This window comes from Oxyura jamaicensis, chromosome 2, assembly GCF_011077185.1.
Source record: "Oxyura jamaicensis isolate SHBP4307 breed ruddy duck chromosome 2, BPBGC_Ojam_1.0, whole genome shotgun sequence".
NCBI classification, from domain to species: domain Eukaryota; kingdom Metazoa; phylum Chordata; class Aves; order Anseriformes; family Anatidae; genus Oxyura; species Oxyura jamaicensis.
Genome location: NC_048894.1, coordinates 11,173,001 through 11,195,519, shown reverse-complemented (window position 1 = coordinate 11,195,519; position 22,519 = coordinate 11,173,001). Strand labels below are relative to the sequence as shown.

General features: G+C 38.7%; 1 protein-coding gene across 3 annotated transcripts in view; it reads right to left on the bottom strand.

The window, feature by feature from the left end:
- WDR37 (WD repeat domain 37) overlaps positions 1 to 22,519 on the bottom strand; it is a 40,631-nt gene extending 18,112 nt beyond the window's left edge. Inside the window, exons 1-9 of one of the 3 annotated variants that reach the window (XM_035316476.1) lie at positions 22,352 to 22,519; positions 17,322 to 17,353; positions 14,118 to 14,295; positions 10,286 to 10,382; positions 7,569 to 7,664; positions 7,338 to 7,402; positions 3,096 to 3,231; positions 2,442 to 2,513; positions 29 to 73 (exon numbers count right to left, since the gene is read on the bottom strand). In XM_035316476.1, the coding sequence (XP_035172367.1) occupies positions 29 to 73; positions 2,442 to 2,513; positions 3,096 to 3,231; positions 7,338 to 7,402; positions 7,569 to 7,664; positions 10,286 to 10,382; positions 14,118 to 14,255 (649 nt within the window). In that variant the 5' untranslated portion in view covers positions 14,256 to 14,295; positions 17,322 to 17,353; positions 22,352 to 22,519. Of the gene's footprint in view, positions 1 to 28; positions 74 to 2,441; positions 2,514 to 3,095; positions 3,232 to 7,337; positions 7,403 to 7,568; positions 7,665 to 10,285; positions 10,383 to 14,117; positions 14,296 to 17,321; positions 17,354 to 19,436; positions 19,552 to 22,351 lie in introns of those variants that run through there. The other 2 variants (XM_035316477.1, XM_035316478.1) reach the window with 2 other exon arrangements.

Genomic DNA, 22,519 nt, shown 5'->3' with positions numbered 1-22,519 from the left:
ACTCAGCAGATGAAAACAATGTACATACCTGTAAGAGCCACTTGCTCAGTTGGATGAAACTTTATGGAATTCACTGTGTAAAACAAAGTAAAGCTTTAAGCTAGCATACTAAAAGAATTACTGCACAATGCTTTATCATAAAAAAGTACTGAGACATCAAAACTCTTCAGTTTTAAATAACTTCTTGTCAGATAGCAATCTCTTAGGTGAGAGAAACCACAATGATATTTGAGTACATAAACCTATGCACAGTATCAAAGAAAGCTGTTATTGTCAATTACAGATACCACAGTACACATTTTCTAGCAAGTTATTTCCTAAAAAGTTACTTCCTAAATCTAGTGCAAGTGTTTCTTGTTAAAAAGTACAAACTATATTCATGTAATCATGTGCAAGCTGGCTAGAGATAAATTCACTTTGGGGAACGTTAGAGCAGTAAGTATTCATAATTATTTATAACATAATGAAAACTTCCTATGTAGGACCATCAGCTTCCTGATTATTGCTACAGATTACTGGAACAAATGCCTAAAGACCCAATGGAAATAACATAAATTAGACTTCAGTCCTGCAAAACTACATGTAATTGAAGCGTGATGGTATTAAAATACAGTCCTGCAAGAATTCTATCAGCCTCCAAAGCTGTTCTTAATTCAATGCATACGACTCAATTGCTTTACATTACTAAGCACTTCCATTTTCAAAATCTGTAAGCTTCTGTTCAATAGTTCTTCAAGAAAGAACTAAATCATTTCTAACATACAAGGAAAAGAGATGCACGTGATCTCAAGAGAGTGCTAGAATTTAGCAGTAAGTCGAAAAGGTTACTCATTATTCACACTGAACTACCTCAAATCTACTAACTGCTGCAATCCACTATCTTCGCTCCATTTTCAATCAACTGTCAAACATAAACAAGTAAACAAAGTTTAACTAAATGCAAGCTATACTAACTGAAATTTAACTGTAATTATTTTAAAACTTAGTTTACAAACTGTTTAAATATAGCTTGGAGTCTTTCATTATTTTAATGATTACCCAAAAGGCAACTTAAGAACAAACTAACAAAAAAAATCATCACCTCAGCACAGGAGTTGGGTACATGCTAACCAAGTTTATGGATGACGCTAAATTAGGAGAAAATGCTGATTCCCTTGAGGGTAGAAAGGCCTTACAAAGGTATCTTGATAGATGTGAGTGCTGGGCAATCATCAATCGTATGAAATTTAACAACAACAAATGCCAGATGCTGCATCTGGGACAGTGTAATCCTGGATGCACATGCAGGCTGGGGGACAAGAGGCTGGCATGCAACCCTGCAGATCTGGAGGGTTCTGGTTGATGGTAGGATCAGTATGAGCCAAAGATGTGCCCTGGTGCCAAAAGGGCACCAATCGTACCCTCACCACACTGCAAGCAACCTGAGAGACCTGCATGAATTAAGTGTTACCGGTTGTCTCTACACATCTTTCTATAGGGCGTTAGAATCCTTATGCTACAGGAGCTACAAGTCGTAGCAGAAGAAAAAGTAGAACTCCTGGCTGAAAGCAGCTGACCTTACTGCACAGAACTTAATTCTATTTGTGTCCTTGCCACAAAGTTCACATGATGTGCCAGCCGCATTACCTAACCACTCAGACCAGGTTAATAATGGTGTTCCTCGTTTTCTGGCTGCGTGACTCAATGCTCCATATGAGATATGAGAGCTCAACTCTCATCAGCAAGTTAAAGCTATGGAAAACATCACCACCTTTGGTCTATAAAACCCAATATTCTTACCCATTATGAGGTAGAAGAGAGCTAAACAGGTGCTTTGTTGTCAAACTGAACTCCAAAAATGAAGATCAACATCAAAACACTGCACTGCATCTTTCCACCCAAGGAGCAGTACAAAAACACTAAGGTCGCATTTCTGAATCATTCATACTAGTGTAGAGGAAGACAAATAGGAAATTAACTGTCTTCAAAATAAGATTTTAATACCATGCAATAAATTATATATCGAATCACATATTGAACAAGAAGTGAAGATCAATGGTCACCCAGCACCTGTATCTTGCATCCCAAATAAAACACAGCTCCTACAAAATAACCAATTTCTGATTACGTAAGCTTCTCTTTGTTCTGCATACACATGAAGGCCTTAATGAATTCTGACATTTAACTTCTAAGTGTTGTAACTGCGTCTGTTAAATTTCTTTATATGGAGTTGTTTATCCATTCAGCATTTGCAGAACTGTCTTAATATTCCTCTCTAAAAAAGAATCACATTAGGAAACCTTCACAGTATGAAGACTAATGGAAATTTATAGTTAACTTGCTAGCGCTGTTGGCAAACCTGACAGTAAAACCACAATAAACACTTTTGCAGTTGTCCAAAACACACTTCTCCCTCCGAAACGCATTCTGCTTCCAGTTTACACAACACGCCCTTATCTTACCTGATCCAACGTGTCCCGCATACTTGACAAGGGACTTCCCTGTTTCTATGCTCCAGAGCAAAGCAGTATGATCTACAAGATTCAAAAACAGCTGTAAATATTGTTACAAGTGTATACTTTTAACTCTGATTCAACAAATTAGTTATCTTGGCTGTACAGCACACCATACAAAATGGACTTCAAATCCAGGTAATGCCAACTCCCCTTGGCCATTAGCTTACACATGAAATAGAAAAGCTTCCAATCATTGCAACTTAGTGCAACTCTCAAAACAAGTAAAAGGAATTACCCCAATCAGATTAATCTGCAGTAGGTATCAAAAGGCAAATTCTACTTGTGGTATTTTTCCTAACTTGAAAACTTGATTTTTGGATCACAATAGGTACCTTGAATAAGTCAGTGACCCACACGGAAGTAAACTGACACACACTTTAGAAAGATCAATAAGGATGCCTGAATTTTCTGAAGGTTAAATGCATTTCAAGGAAAATCCAACTTAAGGATTTTTGAGATACTGAATTTCTTTATATTGACTTTTTCAGAGCTGTGCTCATTGGCAGAGTGAAGCATTCAGGAATGCTTTTGATCTACATTTGCTATTGTTTAGAGAACACACCACAATTTTCTGAAGATTCGAGCAACACGAAACATTACCAGCAGATGCAGTTCCCAAAACCACGGGCTGAGTTTTTGCGACGCTGACATCCCAAATACCGTCCCTGTGGCCAACGTATTCCTTTACCAGTTGACAGATTGCCCTTGATGTTGTAGTTTTAAAACTGGAGACGATCTGAAATAGCAGAAAGACCAAAATCTTTTTTTTTCCACACTAACACAAGATTAAGTAATTATTTCACCAATAGATAGCATTTTGTTCATACCAATTCTTTAGTTTTCAACAGTTCACTGTTGTCAAGAATTTGACACTTCGTGGCAGGAAAGTGAGTTTGGATGCAAACGCACCACATCATTTCTTATAACATGTCCCTTTTTGCAGAAGGCTAAACAACTTTGTACTGCACTAATACAACCTCTTGGAAGTAAAATACTATACAAATGCAGTGCACGCTTCACATTCAGTGTGGGTAAAAGACTGCCAACACCAACAACACACCTTCCTATTCCCTGATGATTCCAATTGCTTAACAATTCCAATTGTCTATTCCCAAACAATTATAACTGACGGCTTAAAGACAGTGCAATCTTTGATAAAATCTACTATTAAATAATTCTAATAAAAACCAGAAACATTCATTTTTTTCACCTTTTTTTTTTTTTCAAAGCTGCAAAAAGCTAATCAAATCAAGCTTTAATCTGAGAGCATCTGACAGTTTATTTGTGCAGTAAAGTATTTTTCAAGATATGTCAAACCCACCTAAGCATCTGCTAAATACATTCTCTCCATGTTGTTAAGGGAAAACAGAGAAGACTCCAAATTAGTATGTGCATAAATTATAATAAATCAAAGGAAGAAAAAAATCTAGCAAAAATGTGAAAACTACAAGACAAAGACTACAAACTACAAGAAAATAAAAGCCACTTAGTATCTATAGAGAAGTAACCCACTTGCAGCAATTTTGTACTTTCAGGTGACAGGGGACTGTAATACTTTTAAAGAAAAAAAAAGTTTGTCTCACTGTAACACTTTCAGATACAACTGAAAACAAGAGTGGTGAAAGATTACTTTGGTAAGAGCAAAGTCTCATTTAAAATAACCCTCTTATTATCCCACAAATCTTTTATCCTGAATGCAGTTAGGGGAAAGTATCTGACCAGCTGATTCAAAACCTTTAAATGCTTCAACACAAATGACATTAAGACATCTACAACGTAGCAGAAGTTAGAAAATTAAGTCTACATTTCAGATACAGTAAACCAAAATCTCCTTAGCTTGTGGCAGCAAAAAAGAAGTTCTGAAGCATATCACTAAAGCAAATTACTTCTTAAAGATGTTCTTGAAGGGCATCTTCAAGACTTAAAACTAGGGTACATTCCAAATCCTGAGCATGTCAACTTTCCAGTGGCAAAATGATAATGCCCTACATGAATTCCAAAGTAACCCTTAGTAATTATTTCTGTTTCATGGCAGCAGAAGTCATGGTTATTAAGGTTGCATTGAAAAGAGAATGGGTTAATGGTGAAGTTATTAGTTCAGCCATACTACAAAGTTTTCTAGGTGATGAACACAACCCTAAGGGTGCAGCCTTAACACTGAATATAGTCCTTGAACTAAACAGACTCAATCTATGAGAAACAGAACAGCAGAATTAAGTAAGGAACTAAGTAACAGTTAAGGACTTATACAGCACTCAGCCCCAGTTACAAACTTGAAGTTTTTCAGCTCTCAGTCCCACGCTCAAACTACTTTTACACTCTGTTTTTCTAATTTTCAGTCGAATCCTCATGCAAAAGTTGTATGGGAAATCTAACTCCTATTCATCAACAAGCACAGAGGTTTCCAAAACTGCTGGGCAATACTTTCACTAATTATTTAATAGAAAGGTCATAATACTCCTTCTGGAGTGTCAGCAGTTTTGAATGAGCACATTGGATAAAAGCTCAAGAACATTACATGTTTATAGATAGATACAGATATTTATTTATTGACTTTCTCTACACACAAAATCTTTTAAAATATGTATACACACACACACACACACATGTCTACACTACTCTTTTGTTGTCTCTCACTTGACATACCAGCAATTGGGATCAACTGGATCTTCCCTGGGTTACTTCCTGGTTCCTTACACATTCACAAACATTTTCCCAGGAAATTTCAATACCACACAACTTGATAGACACCTCTGCACTACAGAAATTTTTAAAATTTTTTAGCAGACCTCAGATTATCATATGCAAGTGCAAATAACTGGGCAATATCTTGACTATGTTCCAGTTTGTCCTATTCGTTAAATCGATACAGTTTCCTGTAATTCCTACAGTACAGCCATCTGCTAGTAAGAAAGCAATTGTTTGCACATAGTGTCAAAACACTGTTTAAAGATGTCTCTGAAATGGACAGGATACATTAGAAGTAAGAATGAAAACTTGGCCAAGTCAGTATCAGCAACACTGCACTGTGACTGACTAATGGAATTTACTGTCAAAGAACATCAAGCGGTGAGGTTAAACACTACCTCTACCAAAAAGTTTTATTCCCTCCAACTGCTCAATGGACAGGTGAAGTAGTTCCTTCCTTTAAGAGTCCTTTTCCTGGTGCAAAATAATCAGAGATCCTGGAAGATAGTTCATGACGAAGCAAGTTATGCAATTTCAGTTTATTTTAGGATTCTGCATAAACTGTTAATGTGCTCCTGACATCTTGTAGTCTGTTACTGCTGGGGCTTGTTAACATCAGCAATAAAGCTGACATCAATGCATGAATTTCATGTAGTTAATTCTTGCATTTGCAAAACATTTAACATCTTGCCCATCAAAATACACAAAAATGACTTTTAGAGTACCAAGCACTAAATCTACTCTCTCTTCATGATTTGAGCACCAGTGGGTTACCCCAGGTGCCAAAAGTATCCTCATTCTCTGAGTTTTGCCAACTTGAACGTTCTCACCTCTCCTCTTTACATCCCAGTAAGTTCAGATTTAAAGTTGCAGAAAGAAATATGCCACCACATTCAAACATGTTAGTTATCAACTGATATAATCAATACAATGCTTATCGTAAATTAAATTCTTGTTTCACTACTCAGGACAACTTCATCGTGCATGCATATCAGAACACCGAGAAACAAAGCAGGAACTCAGGATTCTCCCAGTTTCCCACGCTGAAGTTATGAGGTTCACCTGTCTTGCCCAGGAAAGAATGAGCACTACGTTGCTAGCAAGTAAAAGAAGGCAAGCATCTAACACCAGCCTTAAAAAAAAAAAAAAAAAAAAAAAGGAGAAAGAGTTGATAAGTCCATAGTAGTGTACTATTAATACTATGTTGTCCCTATGTAAGTGGCATCATTAAAGGATTTATAAGTCATTAGCTATTAAAAGAAAAAACAAAGTAATATCTCTCTTCATTGGATTGGTAAGAATAAAACAAAGTTTATGAAACAAGAGAAAAAAAAGGAGACCAAATAAAACAAGAACTTAGATGTATTTCACCACACTGTTCTTATTCTCTCACTTTCAAACTACTTAACAGATTGTACTTCCAAGACACCTGCAGTCGTTCTATTGCCTGCAACAAAAGTCTCCACAGAGCTTCTCATAATTAGGTGCACAATCAGATCTCACTGTTTTTTCCTCCAAGACATCACATTTTATTTACTCTTAATGTATCACAAAATTACCCTGAGACAGGGCAGAAAGAGCAGCAGGTAAAACTGAAAAATGTGAAAGAAAAACAAAAGTACCAAACAGACGTAGCTTTACAAAAAGAAAACCATCAGAAAGGGTAATTGTGCTAAGAGACCCGACAAAAAGATAGCTAGCTACTAATTTGCAAGGCTTGTGACATAAAAACAAATGAGCTCATAGTTAAAAAACTAAACCTACACTACAATGCCTATTCATATCTTAGGTTCCAATTTCAACTGCAATATCCAAATCTATATTCAAAAAAAAGTCATCTAATTTCTGTTCCCTTCATCAGAACTTTAGGTATCTTTACAAAAGAGCAATCTCACACAAACATACACACACATGCACATTCTCTCCCCTCCAACTCTTTAAAAATGTGAACAGTGACTGTAAAAAGGTGGTGGTAGCGTGGCTGAAGCAATGAGTAATTGATGAATCCAAGATTAAGATACTGCTCCTCATTAGGCAGGTTCACATAAAGCACAGCACTACTCAGCTTAAAGAAACCATAATTTATGACTTCAGGACAGCCATGTTAGTCTCATGAGTACACAGTGATGAGTAGAGGTTTAATTGGTCTCATACCTTGCTAGTAGATGCCTTGTAAGTTGTCTTTAATTTCTGAGAAAGCTGACTGGTACTATGACTGGCTGTTGAGACAAATAAATTTAAAGGAAGATATTTCAAATACAGCATTAGCTTATTTGTGATAGGTAACTGGCATTAATTCCCTTTAATAAATTCTAAGTTTAGGCCAGCCAAGTACAAAAAAGTACATTCAAAAAGGGTATATAGAATTCTTTGTGGTTCTCTTACCTTTTGTTTTCAGTTGTCCTTTGCTCAGCTCAGCTCCATCAATTGTCTGCCCTTCAGCTGCTAAACGCTCATTAAGTGTATCAATCTCTCTACGTACTGATGAGAGCAAAAAATCGCATTAATACAAAAAACCTAAGTATCATTAACAATATCATTAACATACTTTTTAAGAATTGTTATATAACATGTGCACTAAGCACATGCATTTTGCACTAAGGACAGGAAAAATAGATTAACTGATTCTATAGAAGCAGTTCTCACCAAGACATAAACCAAGGCTCATGCTGAATGTTCCAGAGACCAACCTTGACCCAGATTCCAAGGAAAGCATTACTGGCTTCTAATCACTGTTGGTTTTACTATTAAACGTGACTAAAGATTAATATAGCAATTTCTGTGAAATAAATGACCCACCTTTACTGACTTAAATCCAAGAGAAGGCAGAAAACTTACATCATCATAAATATTTTAGCCACACAATTAATGTGTCATTTCTTGGCAAAGATTTTACTCATCATGAAATAGTATTTTTCCCTCAATGATTGTCTACTTCTGATTTCAGAAAAAAAAGTAAAGCAAAAATGCATTTTACACTCTGAAATACAGTAAAAGTGCTGAAGAATGACATTTACATTTGCATTTAAATGTTTCAGAAACATAACTACAAGCAAAATGTTTTTGCATGTTACAAAAACCATGTATTTGCAAGAAGAACATGCTTTTCTGTCGATTATTGATGACTCTTGCTAATACCATTTAAACACCAGAGTGATGGATGGCATAGCTAAAACAGATGAGGTACTTGGAAGTGATTTCCAGTTGCTGGGCTGGTTTAAAGTTCCCCAGTTTCATTTTATAAAGAGGAAGATGGGTAAGTTTTTCCTCAAATCCTGGGCTGATATTGTTCAAGCATCTTCCATAGGTGAAACTTGATTGAGAGGGTTTAGCCAAGCAGTTTTTAACTGTTCTTAAGTCAAGGTCTGTCTTTTCCACAAATTCTTAGGACTACTATTTTTAAAACAAATAAATAAATCACTCATTCCCAGACTTTGGAATAAAGCTTTCAGATCTGGGATAACGTAATCCATCAGGACAGTGTTTTCTGACATTTCTGAGAAATTCACAGAAGTCTGTCATAAGCACTAGAAGTCAGTTTGCAACTGTAAATCAAATCCAAGTGCATGAAATGAACAAAGCAAGGTTCTCTTTCCTGCACTCCTAGTCACATGCACCTAAACTTATTAAACACAGAGTGAAAGAGAAGTACACAAAGAGACAAGCTTGTAGCAACAGATGACTGAAACAGACAAGTCAGACAGACTAAAAGAAATGGCTGGAAGAATCAAGACTGCAGCCTAGAAGGAATGAGAAAAGGAAGAAACTAGAAATTAGGTTTAATAAGGAAAAGTGAATGTATGAAAAGCCAGGAAAGAAAAACTGAGATTCTCTACATAAAATAACTAGGAATTAGACCATAATTCTACATAAAGTAACTAGGAATTAGACCATGAGCTACAATAACAGACTCAGCATCAGAAGATAAAAATTTGGAAGTTGTCAGGGAGGCAGAGAGAGAGATCACAAATGCCAGGAGCAAAATATAACCACCAGGTGAATAAGAAAGATGCAGAAGTCACAGAAATGGGACGGAAGGAAAATAACCATGTGCTGGAGGGCACAGCCAAATTCACCGTTTGTTTTCTGACAAACATCTGTGAATTTCTGTAAAATTTGTGAGGAGAAGGGGGACACACAATACTTTTCTTACTTCCAGACAACTTCACAGCAGGAGGCTAAGAACTGAAGTGTACAAGCTGTCACTACTGCTAGAAGTGTTGCTGACGGCCTTTAACCACCCCTATCTCCGGTTTTTAAAATAGGAAAAAGGCAGCACATGTTCCAAAAGCATGCAAAAATGTTTTTGTAACATGAGTGTTTGGTTTAACTGTGATAACAGATTAGGTTTGGAAAAAAGTTTGACTTGGAGCCAAGACAGACAGATTCTGCAATTCAGAAGCCAAACCATACAACACAGCTTCTAGTACCCAACGAGGAAAATTTAGCAAATTTAGCAGGGGCTTCACAATATGGTTGCTTGTATTACTTACTTTGGATCCCCTTACATCACTTTAGATCATTTATATTACAATACAGTGATTACATTTTTTCCAGATCACACCTGGGATTTTTAACTGAGCGCTCAACTTCAAAATTCGTAAGCAGCTGCAGATGCTGGTTATGCAACGCATGAAGTAGTTTGATCCAGAAACACTACATTTTATACTGTTGTGGTAAGGGTTTTTTTGTTTTAAAGACAATTTCTGACTAAAATTACATCATTAAAACAAAGCCTGTAAACATATATTGCAGTCCCAGTCTCAAAACGTCAATGGCTGCACAGAGTTACTGCCAGATTAAAATGGTATAAAACTGAACGTACAGCGACAAGGAGACAGCCACTTCCCTTTCTTTGCCATGAGCCACGGAGGGTATCACACGTTAGTTCTCACTATTTGCATCAAAGAGCTAAAAAAGTTATTTTTTCTGAAAGGCAACAGACTCTGTCTTTCACTACAAGTTCACTACAAAACAGTTCTTGAATTCCTCACCAAAAAAAATATATTAAATTACAGTATCCAGTGTAAGCTCTTTCAGCTAGAGCTCCTATATCCTAAGTCCAAACAGTTCTTAAGTTGCTGAAAGAAAGATATACTCACATTCCAAATTTTCAATATACAGGTTTTCAAACTCCCGCTCTATTTGTCCAAAAAGTTCAAGGAGTGTGTTCCGAACAGAAGATGGTAGCTTAGAATCCTAGGAGGCAAAACACCAGGTTTTATATTTTTATTTAGATATTATCTATGTAATAATAATAATAATAATATATGCATACACAGAAAATTTTACTCTGAGCTGCAGTTGCCTTTCAATCTGATGCCAATTTTTAAGTTTTCTACCTCCTGGCAAAGAGGGAAATTAAAGCTTCATCTAGCACAGAACACAAAACAAAAAGCTTTGAACATTTCTGTGCAAATAATTCATTTTACATATGCTTTCTCTTTCAAGGGACAAAATTCAAGTGACCAGATTTTTTTTGTTGTTTTTACTAGAGAACAATTATAAAAATAAAACACAATAAAGGGGAAAGAAGGGGGAAAAAATATAATGTCAAGATGCTTCTAGTTCAGGAAGAAAAATACCTCTGATTGACAAAGTAATTTACAAGTTGGCTATGCACTAGCTTAAGAAAGTGCTTTGTGATGACACCTTACTACCAGACCTTAAGACAATCTAAGCTTTTAAACAGTTACCTATTTTGTCACTAAGTGTGAAAGAAACAGCAATGTCTAATCCTTCCCTCCCCCCATATTATTCGAGAATCTCCTCCTTGCAGAAAATATTTTTAGATAAGCTTACAAAGAAGGGTTGACTTTTTTCAGTATAATCAACATCGCAGTTCTGAGGCATAAAAACAAGTACACGATAAAAGCACTAACACAGGACTTAGAGGGCCCAACTTCAGTAAGCAGTTCAACCACAAGTTTCTGAAGGCAAACTACTTAAATTTTATTCACCTGCCTCTGAAATACCACATTGTCTCTGAAGAAACCCATACCGTACCACCACCGAGTACTGACTTCTGTTGGGATTCAAGGTTCCCACTCTATCAATTACTGAAGACCTTTGAGAAGACAGCGAGTGCAGGAAAAGGCAACTGACTGCAGAACGCTGATAAACTTGAGAGACAGTACTAACAAACGTTATAAAATTTAAAGCACGGTATGCTACTAAAAAGGGGTACATTAGAAAGGAAAAAATACTGTCATAAGGAGATAACTGTAGTAAATTAATCCACTAGCTGGCCTAATGTACAAACATGGATCGAAGGCTTGTACACCATGCAAATAAATTATACTAAAACTGTTCTTTTCTGCTGCTGCTGATAGACCACAATATGAAGTTGACTTAATGCAGTTATCATTTACCTACTTAGCCAGTTGTTTTAAGAAGAGTTTCCACTTAGTGAGCCCTACCCTAAGGCTGAAAAAGCTCAACTATTCCTTTGTAGCATATCTAACCTGTCATCTTGGAGTTCATCTAGCAAAAATAAAGGGAATGTGCCTATCAGCAACTTTAAAAAAAAGTAAAAGTATGTACCTTCAAAGTCTTGAAACCATCGGCTCTGAACAAAAAAAGAAATTGAGTCAGCTCCTGCCACAGCACAAACCACCGCTATTTGAGGTCTTGGAAGTACAGGAAAACCATTACTGAGTGGAACATTAATACAGAAAACCACCCAAATTAGAATGAACTTCATTATTTCGATGCAAGTTTAAGAATGATTATAGCTTGTTCTGTTCTTACGTGTTCCAGCAAACCCAAACCAAAAGAAATTGTTTCCATTCCTATAAACTGACTGAAATAGGAACAAGCGTGTGCACACTAGCCATTAGAGGGCAGCATGCATCTTCGATCAAGTCAGCATCTAAGCAACCAGAATTTAGCCTTATCATTCTGGTTCATACATTGAGGATGACTGGCTTATGAAAAACAAAAAAAGCCTATCATGATTCTCATTTTGTATTAACTAATAGGTTGTCTCTGGGCATCAGGCTTAAAGAGGAGAGCAGGAGAAACCACCAACAGCCACAAGACAGAGCACACCCGCTTTGTGCACAGCTCTGTCTTACACCTGTTTCATGGCTACTTTCAACTGGGAGAAGCGGGCACAGTGCTGAAAGAAGTGGTCCTACACTCCTCATGCCTTCCCAGTTACTTGGTTCTCCATCGTCATCTTCCCCCGGAGAGGGTACTTCTCTTCACCCATTCACAAAGAACCAGAATATAAACAGATCCAGATTAAAACCAGCCTGGGATAAAATTGATTACACAAGAATGCTACACAAATTAAACACTATCAAGTGAAATACTGAAATTCAAAGAATTATTTCTGATTCAACTACCCACTAATTCCATACAGCAAGGTTATAAAAGATACTAAGCTAGCCTACTAAAACTTTAGAAACAGGGAAGGAAAAGTAGGGAAAGTTTTAATTCTACTTCTCAGAGCCTGACAGCATTAGAAAATCTAAACCTGTCCTAAAGTAACCAACACAGTAAAATGCATCCACTTCCTTTACTAGCTTTAAAGTTGGCATTGCTTAAATAAGCTTATTAAAATACCACATAAAAAGTATTTTTGCAGATAAGCAGACAGCATATCTAGATTTCATATGGCTTGCAGCTCTGCTGTGAAGTACCTCCACACTCTCTACACATTAGAGCTGGCCACTGGCTGTTCAAGGTTAAAGGTCAACAGAATTAACTAAGACATAAAACATTTAAAACATCTACATATTACAGTGCAATACACCTGTGGAGTCTGATAAGAAATACTAAAATAAGTTAATGTGTGGGGTTTTTTTTACTACACAGAAGTGACTTGATCTCCCAGCTGCCCTTCCCTCCTGAAGTAAGGCTGCAACAGCCCAAACACATGAGCAGTTTTCTGTCTGAGGAAGTATTTCCATCCAACTTCCAGATGACAAGCATCAACAACTTAGGCTCTGTCAGTTCTCAGAAAACTAACAGTGTAATTAATTGAATAATAGATTCAGCACAGAAGCCTGTCACGCCACAGAAAACAAGCTGTTCACTTCAGAGTATCTGCAGACAGACCAGAAGATAAAGCGAGGTTTCTCATAGGCAAATGCCATTACTATTTCAAACCAACTCTCTGATAAACATCAAGTTTTGCATCATCTTTGCCAGGCCCGCACATTCAACTTGAAAACAGATAGTTTTCAAACTGCTACTTGCTTATCTTTGCCAGCACTGCTACAAGCACTTCTTACAGGGGTCTTACTTACAGTTAATTTCAATATTTAAGGCGAAGCATTCCAAGCATCCACTATACAGACTGACACAATTTTAAAAGTTACAGAAGTTCGTGGTGGTTGTTCTTTCCCTTAAATTAACTGCACAGAAAATCCCACCTGTATCTGAGCCAAGTTCAAAATAAAAACACACCACAAACAAAAATCTAAGTTACCTCAGATCTGTCAAGTGAGCATTATTTATTTACTTTATGGAAAGGAATGCAGAAGAGTCTTCTCGCTAATACCTTCCCTATCAGAGTTGTAATAACAAGTATTTCCGTTTATCATACTCTTAAGTTACTTCTATTCCAATTTCAAACTTATGAAATCAAGAACCAGTCTTCACCTTAAAGGCATGGGGAGATGGCAGCAGGATGTGCAGCAATCTGAACAGGCTGTTTCTTTGTATTTGTTGACGGTTTCGTCATTCATGTAAGACTATGTAAAAGCTAATAAAAAGCTTCCCAGGTCTGAAAACAACCTGAAACACTCAACATCTGCGTCAATGGTTTTCAAAGACAGCACTTGAAAGCAAACATGTCTGTTGTTTCTCCAACTTCACTGGATGCATTTTGTCACTTACGTTCACTTAGCTTCTTCACATAGGAAACACTCTTCATTAAAGACAAAAAAAAAAGCTAAGGAAGTTACCCAAGCAGTAGCGCCTTACCTGCCCTTCCAGCATGTCTCTCTGCAGCGCGGCCCGTTCTTGCTCGGAACTGTTGGTTCTTCGGATGGAAAGGCTGTGCGATTTACGTTTCTGCTTTGCTTGGCGAGCAGATGCACAACTTCCACTTTCTATTGGCATTACTTCAAAAAAACAGCTTCACAGGGGCTCCTATGATAAACTAAGGACAAGCATTAAATGTCACAATTTGCTTTCCCAAACTCATTGGAGGTTTGGGGTTTTTTCCTCAAAATAAAATTCTACTAAATTTTGGAGTTCTTTGGGCTGCCATTAAAATTGAGAGATCCTATTTCTTCTAAGTTCAAAATCATATGTATAAATGCAAATAAAGAATGGAATCGTGTCCGCATTACTGTTTCATTAGCTTGCAAACCTCCACAAAAGGTTTTCCACTACCTTGCTCATTTTGGTGAATACCAGCAGCAATAGCCCCAAAATGCTTCCAGGAAGCAATTATTATGCATACTATCGTTCACTGAAATGCATGCAAAAATTAAAACCCAGCTGGAAAATGAAAGCAAAGAGACATGATAATTTAAGGACACTGTCAGGTTAAAAACATATAATGCAACTTTAAGCACCAACATATGAATTTAAAGACATGTGCTTGTTTACATATAGCAGAATATAATTTTAATGACATTCTGAAAACTACTTTCCACCATTTTTTGACAACTCATGATTTCTTACTTTCTTAGATAGTAAAATGCACTTGCCTTAACGTGACCACTGAAAGTGGGCCTGACTTTCCAAGTCGTTGCTGTTAATTTTCAAACTTGGACAACTTTTTAAAGGCAATTATGCGTCCTGATATCCTTAAAAAACCTGACAGTATCACCAAATAGCATTACCATGCATAATCTACTGCTTTCCCCTGTGTAAGAAAAATCAAATCATATTTGATTTCTTGCATAAATATATGGAGAATATGTTCTTTACCATCAATTTTTTATTATTTTTAATCAAACATTTAATTTCTGTTTTTTTTTTTTTAATTATTAAACCTGATATTTAACACTAATTATTTTAGCTTCATGGGGTACCAGCTGTTACACATTTTGAATGTTTCAGGATTTGTTATTCAAAATTTGTTGATCATGAACATTGAGAACAAAATAAAAATTCATTCTCCAGCATAAAAGATTTCTGAAACAATTACAACTTAAAATAGCTGCAACAGTCTGCAGAGAAATAGGAGAGCAGAGTTGGCAAAGCTAACAAGGCAACTGAGCTTCCTTTCAGACAAGATGATCAAAGAAAAAATTAAAGCAAACCCAGGGCCACTTCCAATTTAAGATCCGCCAACACACTAGATCTCAAGCTAGGAATGAGCACCATAGCTACGAACAAGATGAGGCATTAACCACTTTGGTGTTTTGGACATGGTATTTCCAACTTTTTAACATTTCATAAAGCCAAGGAAAAGCAGAGCTTACTAAAAACACAGTGTCCCACGAATAAAAACAGCTTTGAATTTGCCTTGTTTTTTATACATCTATTTATTATCTTCACTTTGTGGTATAAATAAGCCTAGATTTAATTAAGGTTTTGATGCCCATAATCCTCAAACCTTCTAAAAATATAATCGGTATTTCAATTACTTGCTGGAACACCTGAGCTCCAGTAACCTGACACCAATCCCCACGTGGATCTAAAATAAAATTCAGGTTGCACCACCAGTAGCTTGTCCTTCACCTAAATGATTTCATTCATTTCCACCGGACTCTGCGCAGTCCTCCCCTGCACCTAATCCCACCGGAGCGCTTCATGTGTGATTAAGCAGTAGTAACTAATTACCTATATTCACAAACCAAAGGAGAAAGAAGAGAAAGAACTACCATTGGGTAGTTTCTTATTTCACTAGGTTTCTTTTTTCCCCTGTGGCTGGATCCCTCTATCATAGAAAGACAGGGCTGAAATTACAAAAAAGCCAACCCCATAATCAAGTTAGAGCCAATTCTCTGGGCTTTGCTGAGTATTTTCCTGTTCTTGAACATATGGTCAACATTTAGGAATAGGCTTTCAATGCTCCTCACATTTGTGTTTCTTTCTGAAGTACAATCAGGCACCAAGCACTGTTGGAGATTCTCCTCTTTCTTATCTCACCTGGGAACTACTCTTGGTGGATTTCAGTTTACCAGTTTCTGTGGTGTTCATGATTAATTTTTTTGTCTCAGCGAAGCAAACTGTGCACACACATACATGTGTTGAACAGTTTTATACCTACACATATACACAGTTGCATATAATCACATAAATCAGTTTACACCGTTTCACTTCAACTCTGTGAAAAGAAAACTGATTTCTAATTCCTGCTGGACACCAGCTGCTAAGCTGTAGGTACTGACAGAGATGTTAACAGCGTTTATATTTACTCCTTACCAGGCATTGTTTTAACTGTGTTAACTCCACCTGCCCTCTGCTGCCAAGCTCCTTCATTTTAGGGGACTTCACCAAAAAACACTCTTTTCTGGACTGCTCCAGGACGTACAGATTCAGCAGCTATACACCAGTACATTCCACCATGTAGAATTTAAAGGGACACAGTCAGGCAAGATTGTGTTTTTACCCAGTGAAACGCTCCCATTAACTGCACGAGAGTTTCTATTTTGCCGCTAAGCAAACAGAAAGGTAAGAGACACTTCCATATCGTATGCACTTCACCTGCAGCCAATGGCACTGCCAGGAGCCGCACTCTCCTCATGCACCAGCAGGACCACGTCGCTCATGCACTGCTCTGGAGACAGCAAAGCATGCACGCTCCTCCCCAGGCCCGGCACCAGGGCACAGCCAGAGCAAAGCTGCAGCCAGAGAGGCAACAAGCAGGCACGTGTATACAGAGGACAGGAAGGAGAAGCTGAAGGGGACTAGCTCAACTCGCTGGAATATTAGTCATAATTCCACCCAACAGGCTCAGACTTTCAGGAAGGGAGCAGTAATTCAGAGCTTATAAAAGCAAGACGTAAATTCAGGTAGAATGACAGTGTCCCTTTAAATATTAACTTCTCTTTGACAATTTCAGAAGTGTTTGGATGCAACAGCGAGAAGCTAGGGATTTTCCAAGAGCAGATTTCACAGAACAGATCCTTGGCAATACGATACTAAAATATAAATAAATAAGGTGCTCATTTCTAGCAGTTACCTGATTCCCCTCATTACGTAAGGTTTTCAAGCAGTGAAAATTACCTGTCCAGAATATCAGTGTCATGTTACATATCCTATGAAAACCATATTAAATATTGATTAGTGAAACAGTCAGTAGTATGCAAACCAAAGTTTTCACATTTCTGAAACGTTTGTAGTTAGAACACAGAAGACTACGGGAAAGGGGGGTAAGGGAACATATCAATACAAGTTAGGGCTAAGCACCAAATCTGAGTCAAACAAAGTAAGAAAAAAGGCATCAAAATGACCCATTATATACTGTTAGTCAGACGTAGTTAATCAGAGCTTTGGAATGCTATAAACGGGTTCTCAGAAGATACATTCATTTCCCCTTGCTTAGCAAGACGACCAGTAGGAATGAAAAGTCACCAAGAAGCATGGGACTAGTTTCCTGAACCAAATGAGGCTGAATTTTCAACAGCTAAAAATTAGCCTAGAGTAAATAAAGCTGAACAAAAGTGCTTCCCAAGGGAAAAAAACAGAAAAGGGGGAAGACTGTTGTATTACTAAACTACATTCAATAAAGGCACACCGGTAAACCAGCACTGTATTATTACAAGGTGAGCTTGTACAACACATTGAGTATTTCTGCACCATTGTTTGGGAAAATGCTGCTTGCAGAGGGTTCTTCACACAGTGATCTGTCAGAACCTCAGGAGTGCTACCAAATGAATTTCCAACAAAGTCAATCAGCAGAAGTAGGGGGAAAAAATGTCCTAGAAAACGCTCTAGACCATAGGTGATTACCAGTTTCTGAACGCAAAGCTACTTCAGCATTTCAATTATGCTGTTTAATTAAACTCCTATCATATTTTATAGCGTGTTAAATTAAAGTTCTGCCACCTACCTTTCTGTAACAGATGTTACCATGTATTCAGTCACAGGAAATATTTCATCAGAGTTAACAGCAAAACAGTTACTGTTTTATCCAGCTACAATAAAGACAGGGCACTGAACAGACGTGCACACACAGGTCTTACTGGACTTAAAAATTAATTCACTGCAGCCATCAACTGATTCTCCTTGCATGCTTCTGCCTTCGAGCAGGGAGCAAGAGCAGCAGACTGCTGAAAGGAAAGAATTCCTGGGGCATGCATACTGCTGAAGCCAAGGAGAAAATCTGTTTTAAGAAGTGTCAGAGCGCAGACAGAATGGCTACAGTACTGCATTTCCTTTTTTGTTCATTCAACACAACACACAAGGCTGGAAAGGGAAAGCATCAGGAAATTTCAGCAACATCTCTAACCCAAGATCTCCCTGCTCCATTTTGTTTAAAGTTTAGCAATGCTAACACTTACTATTTAAAGGATTGTCAAAAACAAAACAAAACAATTTTACTGGATTTGCATGTGCTCTTAAATCTCTTAAACAGTTTCAGGTCTCTCTGTTTCAAATATGTTTTAGAACAAAATTTCAGCATATGCTATACAAGAAACAAAGGCTTATTGCAACAGCAATTATTGTCCTGTGCAACAATAAAACCTTAAGATATAAAGATGCAAATGAACACATCTTCATAAAATGGGGGAAGAAAAGGGGAAAGATAGAATGACTGCAGTTATGAAGTTCTTAATCACATGTAACTGAGTTTGACTGCATTACTCATGAGTTAAGGGAATTTAAAAATCAACCTACACCACTACAACCTTTATTAATATTCAAAGGAATCAAATTTAAAAGAGTTTTCAGGTTTTCACTGAACAATTAATTTCAAGGATGCTATACATTCAAGTGCAGTTAATTCAATGCAAATGCCAAGAACACAGCACACCTGAGAAGGATCAGGCTTCACAGACTTCTTTGCAAGACTCAATGTTTTTCTAAGGATAAATATTTAGGAAACAAAACCATTCGGGATCATCCTAGATGATCCTAGAACCACTGATAAGTGTGCTCAAACCTAACAAAATCCACTCAAGCATTACAACGTGATTTTTCCCCTAAATTTAGAGCAGCATGCTCTCAAACAAAACTGGGTGTTAATCGAAACATAAGAGGGGAGAGCAGCCCGCAGTGAAAAGGTGACAACCCCCCTTTGACAGGGAGCACGGTAAAGGAACCGCACCGATGAATTTTAAGTATGTTATACAGCTGGCAAGCGATGATAAAAACTTCAATGCATTAGTAGGAACCTACCACGAGCAAGCTTCTAACACCAACACTGAAGAGTAAAGCAAGCCAGTTTTGCTGCTAGCAAGCTTTGATCTTGCTAATTCAACTCTGTCAGCAAATGTTCTGTTCCCATCAAAATGCAACACAGGTCTAAGCTGCTGTCTACTAAAGCAAAAAATTATACCCTTAGCTATACATACTTATTTTAGTTGATATTAAACAATAATTATTAAAAGTAGATGACTGTTTAGAATATAGAAGAATGGGCTCACTGTTCCTACTAGTTTAAATAGCACAGTGCACAACATAAGCTTACATTTAACATTAGTTACTTACATCTGCAGTATATACTGTGCTTTATTTTATTAATAAGTATTGATTAGCTGACTTTTCTTGAAGAGCTCAATAAACAGCATCAAGTCCTGATAAATTACTTTCCACTAGTTAAATCCCAAGAGCAGCCTTCAAACATACTTTATTTCCTTAGCTGTTTCACAGAGCCTTTAGCTCTCGTTCCTGTCTCAGCAAATCCCTAATAGCTTGGAAGTAGTCTAGATGCGTGCACAGGTATGCAAATACGAGACCTGAGGGTGAGGAATCCCAGGGAAGCTCCAGCACAAAGGTGGTTTAGCCAGGTATTTGCTTAAGGAAGTGCTGCATCTAATTAAGAGGTCAGATTCTCACTCTGCTATTCTCCAAACAATACACAGGTACTTATTACCCATGTACTGGATAAATTGCCATCGTATTGGTATGCAAGCAAAGTGACCTCAAGTATCACTGCCTTTCATTTGGGAATACAGTAGTTGCTAATAAATCAGAGGATTTTGCTGCTGTGATATCAGCAGAAGCAAGCAACTTGGACACTAACTCTAACACACCTAGCAAGCCTTTCTGAAGCACCAAGAAGTAACCCTTAGACAACACACTCCTGAAGCATTTTCTTCTATTACCAAGCAGGGAGAGCCAAATCTTCCGACAGCACACATAGCAGCCCTGCGAGTACCCAGTCCCACCATTTTGAAACACAAGGTCTCAAAATAGTCAGCAGGGGTTATTTGTGGAGGAGAAAACAAGAAACCCCTCTGGTTTAGGAGACTGTCCTGGTTCCTCGGTGCTCACATGCAGAGCACTGGCAAACTCACCCCACAGGGGTGCGAAGCACTGGCATCTGGAACAAGCCCCACACCCAGGCCTACACCTCACAGGCTGTGAGCCTTAGCTCCAAGACCAAAAAATTGCACACCATAAACCCTACCTCATCTCAAACATATAAAATACAGTGCTGCTTCCCTTCTCGCTATGCGACACGTGGTAATTCTGGTTCGCAATTTCTGGATCGTGTAACAGCAAACCCCTCTTTTAACACGTTTTCACCCCACTCACAAGGCTTCTCCCCTGACTACACCAACGCTCCCAAGCACTTCAGTCCATACCTGAGGCTCTGCATGAACTAAACAAGTCCCAAATTTAAAAGAAACACGACGTATGAGCATGTCTACATTAGAGAGAGATGGTCTCACCTCAGAGTTACCTTTAAATTCAGCATACTAAACCCAGTTTAGGGACAAGTATACACATAAACAGCATTTAAAAAAATTACACTGGCCTTTGCCTTAAATTCTAACACTTTGTGCATGCTCTGCTTAAAAAACCTTCCCAAGTACACAGAAAGCTACATTTAAAGTTACTACAGAAAGACAGGGTAGGGCTGACACACGCACAGAAGATCTTATCTAATATCAACTACCCATAAGAAAATGCACCACAGGATTCTTGAGGTTGCCAGCTCTCTTAAAAATCTGATGTTAGAAAAAATGACAACAGCAGGCTTGCTTGGGAAACAGTCAAAGAACTTTGTTTAGGCAGAAGGATATTGCTCTGATGTTTCAAACCCAGCGCCTGAACAATAGAGATTTGTATAATTTCAAGGTGTACTCCGTGACATTGAACCACCTCAAAGAAGCTGTTCCACCAGTTCTTTAGGTAAACCCTCCATGAATTACTGTTACAGACTGCATGCTTAAAAGTGCTGTAACAAAACAAACTTCCACAAGCTGGAAGAGACAATGAGTAATAAAAACACACATAGAAGTTTCCCTTTTCTCACAAGCACCAAAATGTCCCTGAGCAACATCTCGGGGCTTGGCTTGAAAAAGTTTTCCTCACCTCCAGGTAAGCACCATCTTTTTCGTTTCCTACAACTGGAAACAAATCTACTCAACCTTTCAACATGTGGAGCATATTATTGCCTCATTGAAATTTGTTTCCACAGTTTTTAGCTCAGGGAAGGATAAATACAAACTGCAAGTGCACCTTTACAGGCCTAAATTTCATACATTTCGGCCAGTTCTGGGACACCCTCCCACTGCCGGAGGCCAGGTCTACCCGATGCCAGCGTCTCCCCGGCTTGCCCAGCCGTGCCCCGCCGCAGGGGATGTAAAACGCGGCCTTTGGGGGTTTTAACCCCATTTCTGCGCGATGAGGGGGTCTGAACCGAGCCGAGAGCCACGGCGCTTGCCTTGTCCTCAGGACACACAGCAGGAGGTAAACAAAGTTCGCCAGCAGCCTCCTGAGGAAGCGCTCCCATTCCCACGGCCTGCAGGATTGGACCATCCCTACGCCCTCGGGCTCGATTAAATAATAAAACTAATATATATATACAAGATAGAAGACATAGGAGAGCGGGCAGGCTCGCTTTGGGCGATTTTCATTTTAGGGAGGGATGCGCCAGGCGCTGCCGGCGGGAGCCCCGCTTCCCTCAGCGGGCCGCGAGGCGCAGGGAGCCCACAGCCCGGGTCGCCCCGGTCCCCACAGGTGCCCCCCGGTCCCCACAGGTCCCCCCCGGTCCCGTCCCCTCGGGGCAGCCGCTGCCGGCGGCGGGCGGGAAGATGGCGGAGGCGCGCTGAGGGGAGCGGGCGCGGCGGCCCCGCACTCACCTGTCAGCACCGGGCGGGCGGCGGGGGGGCAGCGGCAGCAGCAGCAGCAGGAGGAGGAGGAGGAGGAGGAAGAGGAGGAGGAGGAGGAAGGCGGGAGGGGCGGCCAGCAGCCCGGCAGCGACCCGTCGCGGTGCTGAGCAGCCCCGGCGGCGACATCCGGCGGCGGGC